The sequence below is a fragment of the Crocodylus siamensis genome, chromosome 10, assembly GCF_052110815.1.
Source record: "Crocodylus siamensis isolate JL-2025a chromosome 10, ASM5211081v1, whole genome shotgun sequence".
In the NCBI taxonomy this organism is placed as follows: domain Eukaryota; kingdom Metazoa; phylum Chordata; order Crocodylia; family Crocodylidae; genus Crocodylus; species Crocodylus siamensis.
Genome location: NC_143404.1, coordinates 4,555,053 through 4,570,993, shown reverse-complemented (window position 1 = coordinate 4,570,993; position 15,941 = coordinate 4,555,053). Strand labels below are relative to the sequence as shown.

General features: G+C 59.4%; 1 protein-coding gene across 6 annotated transcripts in view; it reads left to right on the top strand.

The window, feature by feature from the left end:
* Nucleotides 1-15,825, top strand: part of NDST1 (N-deacetylase and N-sulfotransferase 1) — a 34,995-nt gene extending 19,170 nt beyond the window's left edge. For all 6 annotated transcript variants that reach the window (XM_090064201.1, XM_090064198.1, XM_090064196.1 and 3 more), the window contains 14 exons: nt 657-1,412; nt 2,340-2,822; nt 3,508-3,595; nt 4,390-4,544; nt 6,398-6,583; nt 7,264-7,392; nt 7,746-7,928; nt 8,400-8,496; nt 8,890-9,013; nt 10,611-10,785; nt 11,014-11,184; nt 12,078-12,187; nt 13,077-13,179; nt 13,437-15,825. In XM_090064201.1, the coding sequence (XP_089920327.1) occupies nt 903-1,412; nt 2,340-2,822; nt 3,508-3,595; nt 4,390-4,544; nt 6,398-6,583; nt 7,264-7,392; nt 7,746-7,928; nt 8,400-8,496; nt 8,890-9,013; nt 10,611-10,785; nt 11,014-11,184; nt 12,078-12,187; nt 13,077-13,179; nt 13,437-13,556 (2,634 nt within the window). In that variant the 5' untranslated portion in view covers nt 657-902 and the 3' untranslated portion in view covers nt 13,557-15,825. The remainder of the gene's footprint in view (nt 1-656; nt 1,413-2,339; nt 2,823-3,507; nt 3,596-4,389; nt 4,545-6,397; nt 6,584-7,263; nt 7,393-7,745; nt 7,929-8,399; nt 8,497-8,889; nt 9,014-10,610; nt 10,786-11,013; nt 11,185-12,077; nt 12,188-13,076; nt 13,180-13,436) is intronic.
* The last annotated feature ends 116 nt before the right edge of the window (nt 15,826-15,941 follow it).

Below are 15,941 nucleotides of genomic sequence, written 5' to 3'. Positions count from 1 at the left end.
TCAAGGAAGAGAGACAGGTGCTCTCTGTTCCCCCCCGCCGCCTCGCTCTGTAGTTTCATAGTGGGATAGTATGGATACCGCTCAAATCCCACATAATGTCGCGCTCACTCCGGCTCTTGTTGGCAAGGACGAAGCTGCTGCTCCCACACGTGCCCGGCTTTCGGGCCACCAGCGCTCCAACCCTCATTTTCTACGAGTCCGTGACTCTCACGTCTGTGATGTCCTGGCAGCTGGTTGGGAGGCTGTGCATGGCATTCCCTCCTTGCAGGGGTGGGGAAACTGAGGCACGTGGGGGGTTGCGACTCATCCAGAGCCTGCAGTGAACCAGTGCAGGAACCGAGGCCAGAAACTAGGAGTTCCCTGGGTCTCCCCCTGGCCTGGGTCGCCCCGACCCCCGGCTGACGCTCCCTCGGCCCCACAGGCACGTGCGCCCTGCCCCTCGACCTCCCTGCTCCATGCCCAGCTCCACCGGAGCCGGCACGTGCATGGGCTGCGAAGAGGGCTGCGCCGCTGCATCGATGAAGGCTTTGGAGCTGCGCGCGCCGGTATTTACAGCATGCGGACGTTTCCGGGGTTTCCAGGGGTGCAAGACGCGGCGCTTTCCAGGATCGCTGGCAATGCTTCCCTCTCTCTCTCTGTTTCTCTCCCTTGCACAGAGCATGCAGCGGGGACCTGCCCCCGGCGCCCAGGCATCCCCTAAGAGCGAAGCCTGAGGCCCTGGCCCGTGGGAGGAGGCGATGCCGGGGCCATGCCGTTTCTCCTTGGGACGGGGCCACTGAGCGGATCTGCCATGGTGACATGAACCGGGCCGGGAGCCAGACGAGCCGGGCGGCGGGGAGCTCCCACTCGCGTGCCCTGCCGGCGTGTTCGGCTCCTGCTCTGTCCTGAGAAGAGGGGCCAGGATGAGCGCCCTGGGGCGGCTGCGGCGCGGCGCGAGGCAGGTGTCCCCGCAGGGCGTGCTGCTGCTGCTCTTCGCCTTCTGCGCGCTCAGCGTGTTCATCTCGGCGTATTATTTGTACGGCTGGAAGCGGGGCCTGGAGCCCTCTGGGGATGTCCCGGGACCGGACTGCGAGGAGCCCAAGGTCGCCCCCTCGCGCCTCCTCCCCCTGAAGCCACTCAAGGTGGCCGACTCGTCCCGCACGGACCCGCTGGTGCTGGTGTTCGTGGAGAGTCTGTACTCGCAGCTGGGCCAGGAGATCGTGGCCATCCTGGAGTCCAGCCGCTTCAAGTATCGGACAGAGATCGCCCCTGGGAAAGGGGACATGCCCACGCTGACGGACAAGGACCGGGGCCGCTTCGCCCTCATCGTCTACGAGAACATCCTCAAGTACGTCAACCTGGACGCCTGGAACCGCGAGCTCCTGGACAAGTACTGCGTGGAGTATGGCGTGGGCATCATCGGCTTCTTCAAGGTACCGGGCCCGGGGGAAGGAGCAGGGCTGGGGCATCTTGGGGTATGAGGTTTGGCTGTGGGGGGTACTCTGGGTCTCTGGCCATCAGCCCAGTAGCTCACCAGCTGCCGGCTGCTCCATCTGCTGAGACCGGCAGCTTCTCCTGCAGCTGGACGTGAAGTGTCTTGCTGTGGAGGGTGTTGCTTCTGGGTTTTCTAAGCCAAGAGGATGGTAGCAGGTCTCTGGGGACTGTGTGGGGTCATCACATAAGTGCCTGGGGGTGTCCTTCTTCAGCCACCCTGTGACTGTCCCTGTAGCAGCTGTCCCCAGGGCTTTCGGAGCCTTCCCTGTGCCTGCAAAGCTTCCTCCCTCCAGTGAGGAAGAGCCTGTGGGCTGATTACTGCTGCCTGCAGTCTCTGTGGCTTGCTCGGGCTTGTCCCTCCAGCACGGCAAGGGTTAACCTTCCCTGGGTACAGAGGGGTGGGGTTGCTGGGAATCTCGCACTGGGATGCACTGGGAATCTCGCTGGTCCCCAAGCGGGCAGGGGCGTGAGCAGGCCCGGAGCCCGCTGCGGGAAGAGGACAGGGTCCGGCCTCCGGCTTTGGGGGCCTGGTCTGAGCGCAGGAGCCTGTGGTGCCTGCTGCTCTCAGGAGACCTTGTGGACAGTGGGAGGTGACAGGTGCCACCTCCTGTGGGAGCCTGGCTAGTCCAGGGGGGTGCACACGGCACTGGTGACCTGTGGCACGCTCTTCCCCCTTCAACCCATCCTTTTCCTTCAAATTGTACTGCTGGGCCATCCTTCCTGGGGGTCCTACAGGCCGTGGATATGGCCTGGGTCCAAGCCCCCATGGTGGCTCAGAGGACCCTGAGGGGTTTGGCGGATAGGGGCTGTACACAGGGAGGCACAGCGGGGAACCTGCAGCGCCACGCTGTCTGTCCCCACCGCAGGCCAACGAGAACAGCTTGCTGAGCGCCCAGCTCAAGGGCTTCCCCCTCTTCCTGCACTCCAACCTGGCCCTGAAGGACTGCAGCATCAACCCCAAATCCCCGCTGCTGTACATCACGCGGCCCAGCGAGGTGGAGAAGGGCGTGCTGCCCGGCGAGGACTGGACCGTCTTCCAGTCCAACCACTCCACCTATGAGCCCGTGCTGCTGGCCAAGACGCGCTCGGCCGAGTCTATCCCACACATGAGCGTGGATGCCGCGCTCCACACCACCGTGGTGCAGGACCTGGGGCTGCACGACGGCATCCAGCGCGTCCTCTTCGGCAACAACCTCAGCTTCTGGCTGCATAAGTTGGTCTTTGTGGACGCCGTCTCCTTCCTCACCAGCAAGCGGCTTTCATTGCCCCTCGACCGCTACATCCTGGTGGACATCGATGACATCTTTGTGGGCAAGGAAGGCACCCGCATGAAGGTGGAGGATGTCAAGGTACCATGGGGTTCAGTCCCGGAGTGATGGGGGGAGGTCTTTGGTCCTGGGGGCTCACTGGTGCCCAGTGGGTTTGAAGGCAGGAGTGTTGCAGGTCTGTAGCCCAGGTGAGACGACTGCATGGCTTCACCTGGGGTCCCGTGTCCAGCTTTGGGCCCAGATTTGAAGAAGAGTGTGGACAGCTAGGGTTATTCAGTCCAGAGAAAAGTCTGAGGGGGGGATTTGATCCCTGAAGCCCCCCTTGCCCTGCCCACTCACTCCCCCGCTGCCTGCCACAGGTCCCCGACTTGAGGCAGCCCCCAGCCAGTGCCCAGCATCCAGCGCTGCTTGTCGGAGACTATGCACGGCTTCATCTCCAGGGTTTTCTCCTGCGGAGAGGGAGGGAGGGAGTGGGTGGCCTCCCCTGGGCACTGCCGGCGGCAGAGCGGACGTGACTGACACTGATGCACGGTCCCGCAGGACTTGCCGCCAGGGCTGGGAGCGTGTGGCTGTGCCACGGCTGCACAGGTCTCCCGGTGCTCTGAGCTGACGAGGCCCAGGCTGTGGGGTATGACCCAGGGGCTGTAGTGCTTGAGAAGCATCTGGAGCACCGAACTTTCCCTGCAGCGGCTGAGGGGGGACCTGGTTCCTGACTGGCTCTGCTGGTGTTGTTATTGCCCCCCAACCATCTCTCTCTGTGCTACAGGCTCTGTTTGACACCCAGAACGAGCTGCGCACCTACATCCCCAACTTCACCTTCAACTTGGGATACTCAGGGAAATTCTTCCACACAGGTGAGTGCAGTCCCTGCACAAACCAGAGCTGCAGTCTCAGCCCTGCAAGGGTTAAACCCCCAGCTGCCCTCCTGTCCAGCTGGGAGGTCACGGCCTCTGCTGCAATGTCCTGGGGGCGAGGCAGTGATATGGAAAAGGGGATTTGTGCCCTCTCCTTCCAACGCTCCCTTTAAAACCTCTCCCAACCAGAGGAGAACAGCACGGGGCTGGGACCAGCCACGCCAGCTGGCCCAGGGTCACGTGGCTCTGGGTCCCAATGCCTCTTCCATGCATGTCAGAGCCCTTTCCAAATGAAGGCCTATGGCATCGTCCCCAGGGACAGGGAAGGGGTCACAGCAGGTGACAGGGCCCAGTCTGCTCTCGTGCTGCAGCATGATGCCTGCTGGCTGGCTGTTACCACCCGTGCCCCGGTGGGGTCTGTCTTGTTGGATTCCCCAAGTGATGGGGAGCTCAGGTGTCCCATTCTGCTCTGCTTTGCCCATTGTCCCGGGCATTGCATGGCCGGCCGGCTGGCAGGTAGGCAGTCCATCGATGCATCTCGTACCAGAGGGGAACCCGGACATTGCCATGGTGGCCATGTTGGGTGGCTGAAGACATTGCTAGGCTCACCCTTATGTCCTGATTGACCCAGCTCTCACAGGGCCATGGGGAGGGTTGTCTGGCTGCCCTGTCTACCAGCCCCCTACACCTCAAGGGGCAGGTGCCAGGCTGGCGACCGGAGTGCTGGGCGCAGGCGCTGGTCCTTCGGCGCTCCGGTGCTGGGGGAGGCGGCTGACGATGCTGCTGGCCGGCAGGCACAGACGCCGAGGACGAAGGCGATGACCTGCTCCTGTCCTATGTGAAGGAGTTCTGGTGGTTTCCCCACATGTGGAGCCACATGCAGCCCCACCTCTTCCACAACCAGTCGGTGCTGGCTGAGCAGATGGCCTTAAACAAGAAATTCGCTGTCGTGAGTAAGATGCCGGCCGCGGTCGCGTGCACTGGGGGCTCGGTGGGAAGGGGCAGGGAAGATGCTTGCTGGGCTGAGTTCAGTGCCCGGGTCTCCCGTGAGGGCCACAGCCTGCCTTCCCCAGGTGCCTCCCTAGAGGATGAGAGACCCACCTGAGATTGCCTTCTGGCACAGGTGGGTAGCAGGGCGCAGATGCGTGGGGTGCCCAGGCGCGCGCTCCTATGCTTGGCGTGTCCCCCTGCTCACCAGAGCAATGGATGCCGTGTAAAAAGGAGACAGGCACTAAGTTGGGAAAAGGATTTTTGACACCAGACGTGAGTTTCCTGGGGCAGCGAATCCCGCAGGTGTGTGTGAAACCAGGGGCTTGTCTGCACACATGATTTACTCCACTTCAACCAGAGCTGCGGGGTTATATCTGTGCAGCCTGGCCCAGGGGACAGATATGATTGTATCAGCATGGTTTATCCCTGAGAGCAACTACCCTGGGATCGCACCTTTTGTCCTGGGTATCATTGTGTCCCGGGCATGGTTTGTGCTGGGTCAGTTCCAACCGACAAGATTTTGCTCAGAGACGGGTCAGGGCAGGCTATACAAGTCCTGTTAAGGAAAATTGTAGGAACAGCTAAGCTTTAGAGACAACTCAGTTTGCAAGTTGTACATTTTTGTTTCTTAAGTTAGAAATGTAGAATGGATCTTCTGAGGCCTCAAGGGGCAGTTATGCTGGCAGAAATGTTGCACGTGGCCAAGATGAAGCAAAGGGCTCGGCTTCAAGAGCTTTAATTGGAGTTACTTGATTGCTTGTTAACTGGTGGTGTTGACCTGGGGTGTCTGGGAAGGGCCACAGGTAGGGAGCAGTGAGTGGGGGGGGTGGAGTGGTGGTCCGGCAGCGCCCTGCAAAGCATCCGAGCCCCTGCTGCCTGTGGCTGGAGGTGGGGGGAAGAGGAAACGATACGACGTTGGTGATCAGATTAGGAAGCATCTGCCTTCAGTTGAATCAATTAATGAATCGATTGCTTGAATCAATTAATTAGTTGAATTAACTGGGTCAGTTAGAGACCGGGGGGAGGTGGCTTTCAAGTCACTGGTGACCCAGGCAGGAGCTTGCCATCACTTTTTGGGAAGAGAGACAGAGTGGGGCTAGGGGTGCTCATGTGGATGCAGTCACTGGAGCCCCCCATGGGTCCCTCTGCCGGCCTCCACGCCGTGTCTCTGCTGGAAAGCTGAGAAGTTCACAGGAAGAGCGGTTGTCTGCTGCCCCCTTCCCCGCACTTCCTTGCATCTCCTCAAACAGCTGAAAGCTGGCGTGTGGGCAGTCCCTGCCCCACGAGGGAGGGTGAGCATCTCTGAACAAGCATGCCTGGGTTTTCCAGGGCTCACCCCAGCCCTGCCGGGTCAGAGGCGCTGCTCCGCCTCATGCTGATACACCTGGCAGCCTCGAGCATGGCCAGGAAGGGTTTGGAGCATCGCTGAGTATGGTCAGACGGGGCAGCGCCCATTGCAGTGCACCTGGCTGGAGCTCCCCCCTCGTGTGCACAAACCCTGCTGCTGGGAACACGCTGAGCCACAGAGCCTCCTGCCTTAAGCCCCAGGCAGCCCTGATCTGTCTGAGGGCATGTCTGCTACGCGCCGTGCCCAGACATGCCATCCTGGAGCTCACGAGCTCCCAAAATTGCCTTCGGGAAGTGCTAAGTGCAGGCATTGGCCCCAGTGCTCTGGCAGGCACCCCGGGGCTCCCCGAGGCAGCTGCAGTGCCTGTTCCCAGACCTTGGGGTGTGTGGGAAGGCAGCTGGTCAGACCACTGGTGCCTGCCTGGGCGTTGCAGCCCAGCTTGGTGACCCTCTTTTCCCACACAGGATCACGGCATCCCCACCGACATGGGCTACGCCGTGGCCCCGCACCACTCTGGCGTGTACCCGGTCCACGTGCAGCTGTACGAGGCGTGGAAGCAGATCTGGGCCATCAAGGTCACCAGCACTGAGGAGTATCCACACCTGAAACCAGCCCGCTACCGGCGCGGCTTCGTCCACAACGGGATCATGGTAGGTGCCGAGGGCTGCTTGGGGCTTCTCCTCTCCCTTCTGCCCACCGGTGGAAGATGCAGACTGCCACATCAGGGCACCAGTGGGGTCTCTCCCAGCAGTGGCTGAGCCCAGGGATACATCTCTTGGGTCCATGTAAAATGGGATGGGGGCATCTCCCCAGGCCAGAATCCACTGCCTCTACTCCTAATGCTTCCCTTATCAGCAGTGCCCTCAGCCAGGCAATGCAGGGGCTGAAGCATGGACTCAGTGGGTGAGGAGATAGACCGGCTGGGCCCCATGGCAGGAAGAACAACATGGCTCTTAGCTTTGCATCCCTGCTGCTTTGGGTTTCCAGCATCCCAGTTGAGTGGAGGGTTGGGGGCTGTACTAGAGCCTCCCCCTTTCTTTCCCCTTTCTTAGCAATCATTTCCCAGCATCTCCTGAAAGACCTGGGACCTGTACGGCCAAACCAGCCTTGTGGGAATATGCATCTTGGCAGCTCAGAGCGTGGCACGAACCCTTCCTCTGCCCCTCTGTGGGCTGGAGGATCCCAGCTCCAGCCCTGCTGGGTTTGGGAGTGCCAGGCGAGGCCGGTGTGGACAGCTAGCAGGCTGGCACTGCCTCGAGGCCTGGGCAGGAGGCAGGGGAGCCGGGCCTGGGTTTTGGCCTGTCCAGCAGCGCGTGGTCTATGCCCCCAGGTGCTCCCGCGGCAGACCTGCGGCCTCTTCACGCACACCATCTTCTACAATGAGTACCCTGGCGGCTCCAACGAGCTGGACAAGATCATCAATGGGGGCGAGCTGTTCCTGACCGTGCTGCTGAATCCCGTGAGTGCTGTGCCCTCCTCCTGCCGGGCCGCCCCTGCGCGTCTTGGCCTGATGAGGGTGCCTGGAGCTGGCACATGGAGGGAGGCAGAAGCTTTCCCTGCAGACCTCCAGCCACTCCTGGCTTCAGAAGTGAGAGCATGGGGCTGGAGCTGGAACCTGGGTCTCCTGCATGTTTCCTCCCCAGCCTCCAAAATGCAGTGCCGAGGCCTGGCTGTGACTGGCACTTCTCAGGGTGCCGGAGCTGAGGCTGGGCGATCTGGGGTGCTGGCTGTGCGAAGTAGCCACTGGGGAAGCCGGCCCCCAGCTCCTGGCCCCTGATGTCACTCACCTGCCCCCGTGCTGCTCCACTGCAGATCAGCATCTTCATGACCCACCTGTCCAACTACGGCAATGACCGCCTGGGCCTGTACACCTTCCGGCACCTAGTTCGCTTCCTCCGCTCCTGGACGAACCTGAAGCTGCAGACCCTGCCACCTGTGCAGCTGGCCCAGAGATACTTCCAGATCTTCTCCGAGGAGAAGGACCCCCTCTGGCAGGTACTGCAGGGGCCCCTGGCTCAGGGGATGCTGGCAGCCCCAGGGAACAGTGGAGCTGGGGGCCAGTCAATAAGGCTGAGGGCTTCATTTATGGTGGAAGCCACAAGTTACTTGGAAAGCCATGAAGCAGTGGGCAGGCTTTCCCCAGGGGATGGCTGTGCTCTCGTGGGTGGACAGCATGCTGCATCCTGCTGCTGGCTGGGCTCTGCCCCTGCTGGCAATGCAGGATCTGCCCTCAATGTATTGCAAACCTGCAGTGCTACCAGGGGGCTTTTATGCAGAGTACAGCATCCACGGACCTCTGATGCCCTTCCCAGGGCAGGGAGGCTTTGTTCTCCCCATGTGGGGAAGCAGAGGCCAGGGGAGGAGGGAGGTGTCTCATCCCTGGGCACTCAGCGGCAGCACTGGGGTAGGAACCCGGCTGGAGCGGGCGGTCCTGTGCTCCTCTGACCCTCACGACCCTGCATGCAGGATCCCTGTGAGGACAAGCGCCACAAAGACATCTGGTCCAAAGAGAAGACGTGTGACCGGTTCCCCAAGCTGCTCATCATTGGGCCTCAGAAGACAGGTACATCCTTCTCCCACCCACCACGCTGAGGCCTCCGCCCCGGCAGTGAGCTGGTGTCCCCATTTCAGCAGTGCTGTTGCCTTGGTCCTGCCGTTTCTCTGTATCCAGGGTTCGGGGCGGAGTGGGGAGCTGCTATGTCTCCTCCTTGGCTGGCAGCCCCCGCATGACCTCCCGGGAGTACTGCCATCCGGGCTGAGTGGATCGAGCATTTCAGAGCTGGTGTGGCCTCTTTCTGCTCAGTGCTGTTCATCAGCACAGCATGCCCCTGCCTCCTCGGAGGATGGCAAAGCCCGATCCAGCCAGGGGCTGCACTGGGTACCCTGACCAGCTGTGGAGGCTGAGATGGAGGGGGAGGAATCATTCCCCTCAGCTCTGCTCGCTGTCCGTTCCCAGGCACGACGGCCCTCTACCTGTTCCTGGGGATGCACCCGGACCTCAGCAGCAACTACCCCAGCTCGGAGACCTTTGAGGAGATCCAGTTCTTCAACGGACACAATTATCACAAAGGCATTGACTGGTAGGCTTCCCTCGGGGCCAGTGCCCACCTCCGAGCATCCATGGCAGTGGGGGGGGCACGGGGAACTGGAAACCTAGTGAGCATGGGGTTTGTCCCAGGCTCCCTGGGGAATAGCAGAGCAGGGGAAAAATCACACCTAGATGCTGGCTACCCCCTCAGCCAAGCAGCCCCTGTGCCCTGAGCAGAGAGACTTACTCTTACAGATGTTCAGCTTCTCTTTGGAGAGTCTCTTCTTTCCCAAGAGAAACCACAAGTGTACAGATATTCAGTCTTTTTCTCCCAGGGTAACAACGGTTGGTCCAGGAGAAAAATAACCTGGGCTTAACCACAGTTAAATCACCCCCGGAGAGTTTATCCTGGGAGAGCAAATGTCTGTACATGCTGTCCCGGGTGAGTTTTCTACCAGGAGAACAAACCTGGGAGAATTCTCCCAGCTTATTTGAATGTGTGTTCATAGCCTAAGACAGATGCTCAGTCTGTGAGACACCTTATGCATGCAGTGTCCAGCAGCTCAGCCTAGTTCTGACTCCTACCCCTTTCAGCTTGGCGTTGTGGTTTGTACATGCTGCATATTTGGATGCTAGTGCATCATTGCCAAGGGCGGTTACCTTGCTCACACATCTGTCTAGTGACTCCTGGGCCCTGCTGCGTGGTTATGGTGAGCCACTGCTCCAGGCAACAAGTCAGCCCCGCCGCATGTGCCCTGTGCTTGCTGTGGCACATATAGCAGGGACTCAAAGTCCATCTCCAGCAGAGCTATCCCTTACCCAGTTACATCGCTCTTCCAGCTGGTGTAGAGCCTTGCTTGCATTGGGTAGCAGGGCTTCAAGTGCCTGGCTGGTGGCTTTGTAGACTCCTGGAGAAGTTGGACTAGAAAGGAGCTCCAGAGCTCATCTAGTCCAACCCCCTGCCCGAGGCAGGATCAGCCCCATCCAAACCATCCTATACAAATCCATAGTCTAACTTCTTAGTAAAACTACTGGCAGTCCTGACACGACATAAGACATCACCCCTGAACCTGACACAGGGAAAGCCAGGGGGCTGCAGCAGCCAGCGTCCTGCTTCTATAAAAAGTTGTTAATATACACTCAAGAAATCCCAGGTATAGGGCCACGACCCTGCTAGAGGAAGACGAACCCTCTCTCCAGTTCGTACCAGTCTGACCATCGGGGAAAATTCCTTCCTGACCCCAATTATTGGTCTAACCCTGAGTGGAGGAGTAAAGTCTTCTAGCCAGGATCCTCCAGCTTTGGTTCCAGCAGCAGCAGCATTGGCACAGCCTGGTCACCATCCCCAGCCTGGGCCTCAGCTAACACCCAGTGCCTCTGAAGAGGGCTTCAAAACCACCCGAAACCCGACACACGTCCCTTTTCTTGGTCACCTCCACTGATGGAGCATCCACAGCTTCCCTAGGTGTCTGTCCCACTCCTTCCCTGTTCAGACAGGTGTGACTTGGCTGTTTGTAGCAGGGGCATGGGAAACCCTTCAGTAATGTGTGTCGGGGGTTGGAGCTTCCAATGCTTCAGTGCCCATGAAGGGAAGGAGGCGGGTGTGCGTCTCGGTCCTGCCCTGCCTCATGCCACCCTCCTCCCTGCAGGTACATGGAGTTCTTCCCCATCCCTTCCAACACCACCTCCGACTTCTACTTCGAGAAGAGTGCCAACTACTTTGACTCAGAAGTGGCGCCCCGGCGGGCAGCCGCGCTGCTTTCCAAGGCCAAGGTCATCACCATCCTCATCAACCCTGCAGACCGTGCCTACTCCTGGTATCAGGTGAGTGGCTCTGCTCTCCCTGAGCTCTTGGCACAGACGTGCAGGATGCCCGGGGGAGGGGGGATGCTGGCCTTGGGAAGGGCAAGGTGGCAGGGAGAGCTTGGTGATGGTGCCAGCTCTCAGAAACTGCTGGCACTGAGCATTCGGCTCCTGCGCAGCCTGAGTTCCCAGCCCCTCTGCATGCGGGGTTTGCTCCAGGCACTGAACTGGTTTGCTCTGCTCTGACAGCACCAGCGAGCCCACGACGACCCAGTGGCTCTGAAATACACCTTCCACGAAGTGATCACGGCTGGACCCGAGGTCTCGCAGAAGCTGCGGACGCTGCAGAACCGGTGCCTGGTGCCGGGCTGGTATGCCACCCACATCGAGCGCTGGTTGAACAACTTCCATGCCAACCAGGTAAGGGTGAGGGGAGCATTGGTCTGTGTCGTTGTTCCAAGCAGCGGGCTGCGGGGAGCTCCCCTGTGTCAGGCAAGAAGGCACCAGCGCCCAGCCTGTGCTGGAGCCTGTGGTCAGAGGGCAACCAGGGGATTCACAGGCACCTTTTAGATCAAGTCCTGCCTCTCCCCAGCCCTCGTTTCGTGCTTGGAGGAGCTGGGACTAGGAATGAGCATGATGGGGTAGTTGTGCAACCCGGGATTGCTTCTGGCTGGGGCACAAACTCCTCTCCAAGTCCTTCTCAGCTCAGTCGGTTCACCTCAGCCTCTGGATTTGCCATGTCCTGAAGGGTAGCAGTGGGGAGCTCATACCCTGCTTCTCCTTGTCTCAAGCCCTGGCTGGGTGACCAAATCCTCCTGTGAGATGCATGTTTGGTGTTGCACACTGGAACCCAAAGCGCATAGACATGTGGCAGCCCAGCGGGCTTTGCATAGTGGGCAGCTATCACCTTCTAGTAGCAGGGAGCAAATAGCTATCCTGGGATAAGCCATAGGCACACAATACTTATTCTAGTTTAATTTTACCCCTGGCTCTTTCTGCAAAAGAGCTGTCTGCAGTTTCCGAGCAGCTACCCCAGGGAGGCTTTGCCCTTGCTAGCTCTGGCTTATTTTCCCCCCAAGCTCCAGTTCCTCCTCTTCACAGCTGGGACGAGAGCACGGCACCCCCTCGCAGGTGTGTGGAGGGTCAAGATGTAGAAAACAGGTCCCCCAAAGGGACCTGGGATAGATCGTAATTGTCCGTAGGACCTTCTCCTTGGGCTGGGGACAAAATGACAGTAATTAGCACTCAGCTGATGTGGGGTGAGTGACCTCCCAGCGCAGCCCAGCCCTTACAGCCCTGCTCTTACCCCACAGATCCTGGTTCTGGATGGCAAGCTGCTCCGCACAGAGCCAGCCAAAGTGATGGAGACTGTCCAGAAGTTCCTGGGTGTGACCAACATCATTGATTACCACAAAACCCTGGCGTGAGTCCTCCTCAGACCTTCCTCTTCCTCCTCAAGGCCTTGTCCCCATCACTCCGGTCGGGTTTTCTCTTCTTAGGGTGTTCTCTCTCAAGGAGGTGATGTGCTGCTGAGTGGAGTCAGCTTAGGGCAGTGTCAGAGGCAAAATCCTGTCCCTCCTCCCCCAAGGCAATGATGAAGCTTTTATTGACTTCGGGGGGGCTTAAGACAGTAATCTGAGAGCTCCCTCCCTGCTGGGATGTGGTGAGCAGGAGCTGGTGATGGGGAAATCAGCCCTTTCTCCGAAAACGTGTGCCCTCTAGGTCCACATGTCCTGACTAAGGCACGTCCTCCCTCAGCCCTGCTCCCCTTGGCCAGCTCTGCACTTTGCATTGCTGTATTTGTGGCATGTTGATCATTACCGTGCTACTCTGCGCAGGAGAATCGGGAGGACTTGAGCATGGGGTTCAAGGCACAGCAATTGAGACGCTTCTCTGCATGGTGGGGAGCCAGGCAGGGATGGGGTTGGGGGGCTCTACTAACATGGTGTCTTGTCCCATTGACAGAATGTGGGGGGGATTATTACAGTCTTTCCCCTCCTTTGCAGCTTACGATGCACATGCTGGATGCCTATTTGTCATTCAGAGAATCCCACTCTGGGTGTTTAAGCCATTAAAACACGGCACCTCATTACCACAGCTGAGTTCCCTGCAGAAACCCATGCATGGCCTCCGTGCTGCTAGGGGTGCACCCTGAAGGGCCAGCAAGGGCCTGGAGGGATGGGGCATCCCCCTGCTGACAGCATTTCCCTGGGCACACCGAGAGCAGTCTGAGTCCCAAGCCCGTTCACGGCACGTTTCTGTTAACAACCTTGATTTTTTTTTTTTTTTTTTGCCCCTCTCATCATCTGTAGATTTGATCCCAAGAAAGGATTTTGGTGCCAGCTGCTGGAGGGAGGAAAAACCAAGTGCTTGGGGAAAAGCAAAGGGAGGAAGTACCCCGAGATGGATTCAGATGTGAGTATCCCGGACCTCTTGCTGCTAAAAGGGAGGCGTGTGTGCTGGCTTTGCTGGCATGTCCGGGTGATCGTAGTGGGTGGGCGGGCATCTACGCCAGCTGTGTGGGGCCTTTGGGATGTATCTGATTTATGCAAGGAGGGCACGGAGGGTTTGGTGGGTATCCAGTGGACAGCCGGCCACCCCAAGTGCAGCTAGTTCACAGCGTGCTGCTGTTGCTGTTGCTGACGGCGGCTCCCGCTCTCTCCCCGCTGCAGTCACGAGCCTTCCTGCGGGATTACTACAGGGACCACAATATCGAGCTCTCCAAGCTCCTGTACAAAATGGGCCAGACGCTGCCCACCTGGCTGCGGGAGGAGCTCCAGAACACGAGGTAGCTGCCGCCCTCGCTCGCTGAGCACTAGTGAGGAAGGGTCCGAAGGAAGCAGGGCCCAAACCCAGCGGCGAGCCAGACGGACACCCGGGAGGAGGACGATGCAACCAGGGAAAAGCGTTTCTGAGCAATATTCAGCCAAGGTCTTCGAGGGGGGATGATGGAACCAGGTGGTCACCGGCGCGGCTCTTGGAGCGGCGAGCCAGGTCGCCCGACTTGGCAAACCCACGGCTGTACGGCTCTCCGCGGCCCTGAGATCCATTTTAGTTGCAGATTTCCTGCCAATGAGGTCACTTTCTGGTTTGCGATGTCACTTCTTGGTTGGTGATGTCATGCTAGTTTGCAACAGTGTCACTTGCTGAGGTGGGGGGTGGGATTCTCCGGTCATGGGTGGGCCCAACTTCTCCATGCTGGAGCCAGTATTGCAGCGGTGCTCGGACTCCGGTTCCTGCATGGTGGAGGAGAGGGTCTAGGAGAGGTGGACGGCTCGTCGCAGGAGCACAACCTGCTGTTGGGATCCAGGGGCTGGAGAGCAGCTCTCGCCCGGCGCTGCAGTCCAGTTCCAAGCTGGGGGAACTGGCGGTCACGGCTCGTCTGTGGCCTGGCGCCAGACGTTGGAAGAGATGTCTTGATGTTCTCGAGAAAAAGCTTTTCGAAGACTTTGGCGTTGCCCATATTTAGTTTGTCACTGATCATTCCCTCCCTGCCCGCCAAGTCTTTTATCTGGATGAAAGGGGCCAAGGGACAGATGCTCCTTTGACAAGCTGCCAGGGCAGGAGGATGGAGAGCCGGTCCCTACACCCCTCCCTCCTGCGTTGCAATGTTTTACATGCGTGGTGTTTTCTGTGGTCAAAGCCTGAGGTGCCCCATCACACGGTGCCCGGCGCAGGCTCTGCTTCACGTGCCCACCCGCTCGGAGGGCGGCGGGTTCTGGTGCGGCAGGCGGTCAGCAGCCCGGAGGACGCTGGGAACGTGGAGCCTCTTGAATACGAAACCCGAAAGTATTTTAATAATGTGGTTTTCTTTGTTCTTTTGGTGCCAGAGTTTTGTACCTGAGAGACGAGGTTTTGACTTGGTCTCATTCACTGTTACACACACACAGGTGGACAACTGTGGGCTTCAGCTCGGTCTGTCTCCAGACCAGAGACAAGCACTTCTCTTTTAATTTTTTAATTATGGGATAAGTATATTGTTGGCCTGTTTCTCTCTCTCTCTTCCCCTCCCCTCCGCCTTGTTATTTTCCTGCTGATATCTCAGTATTGAGGTTTTCTCCTAGTTTCTTTCTCCCCTTGTCCTGGGGCCCGTGTGAAGGGGAGCCAGCCGCTAACGATGAACTGGGGCACTTGGTTTATCCTGGAGCATGAAGCAGCCCGATGGCTTGTTGCTCATCGAGGGTGGAGTTGGCCCATCCGTGTTTGCTGAGGGCTGGGCGAGGCGGCACGCGGAAGGAAGCCGCCTGGTCTGGTAGAGATGTTGGTTGAGGGATGGGAGACGAGGAGACCCTCAGGGTTGAGTCGGCTGAGGGCAAAGGATGGTGAGATCTTTGCACCTCTGTCCTGCAGAGGCAGGAAGAAAAGGGGCACTGAAGCCCACCCTCTAGTTTGAATGAAGAGAGGAGCCTCCATGCAAGGAGGATGCATGACCCCCAGGCCCGTGGTGCCCCCCAGTCTCATCTCATCAGCGTTGCAACAGCAGGCGGGTGCTGGGCGGCACGGTGGGAGTGCATCCCTTGCCCGGCTCCAAGCAGGCACCCCTCCCATAGCACGCACGTGCGGCTGGCACCTCGGAGGCCAGTAGAGACCCCTGGGACCACCGGCTCTAACTCGCTCAGACCTTTCCTGTTGCTCCACCCTACGATGCTGGTCACCGAGCTCACTGGAGCTGCACGGGCTCGGGACATATCGCTGCCAACCCCCCTGCCCTACCCACCACCCTGTGCTTGCCATCCTCCTCTGCTCTGGAGGGTCGCCTGGGGCTGGGGAAAGGGAGAGAGAGATGTGGACTCGGTGGGCTCTTTGAAGCCGTTCTTTTAGCTTTTGTTACTGACTAAAGAGGGGGCCCCGCCGCGGGCTCCCGGTTTTATTTTTGCATGGTATTCTGTGCCGTATCGCGGCGAGCGGGGATCCTGGGGCAGGCGGGAGAGAGGGAGGGGCATCGGCTCTGTCTTGGCCCCCCTGCTCTCCCCATCTGCGGCGGAGCAGGGCGTGCGTCCCCCGCGCTGCTGGAACGCCTTGTTGAGCAAATGGCGAATAAAGTGAGATTCTCCATTTGTAGTCGCGCGCTCGCTGGCTCCCTTCTTCCCCATCGGCATGCGCAGGGGTTGCAGAAGGACTTGGGTCTGTGCCCGCGTGCTGCTTTCACAAGGGCAGCACCTTGTTGCGCTGCACCA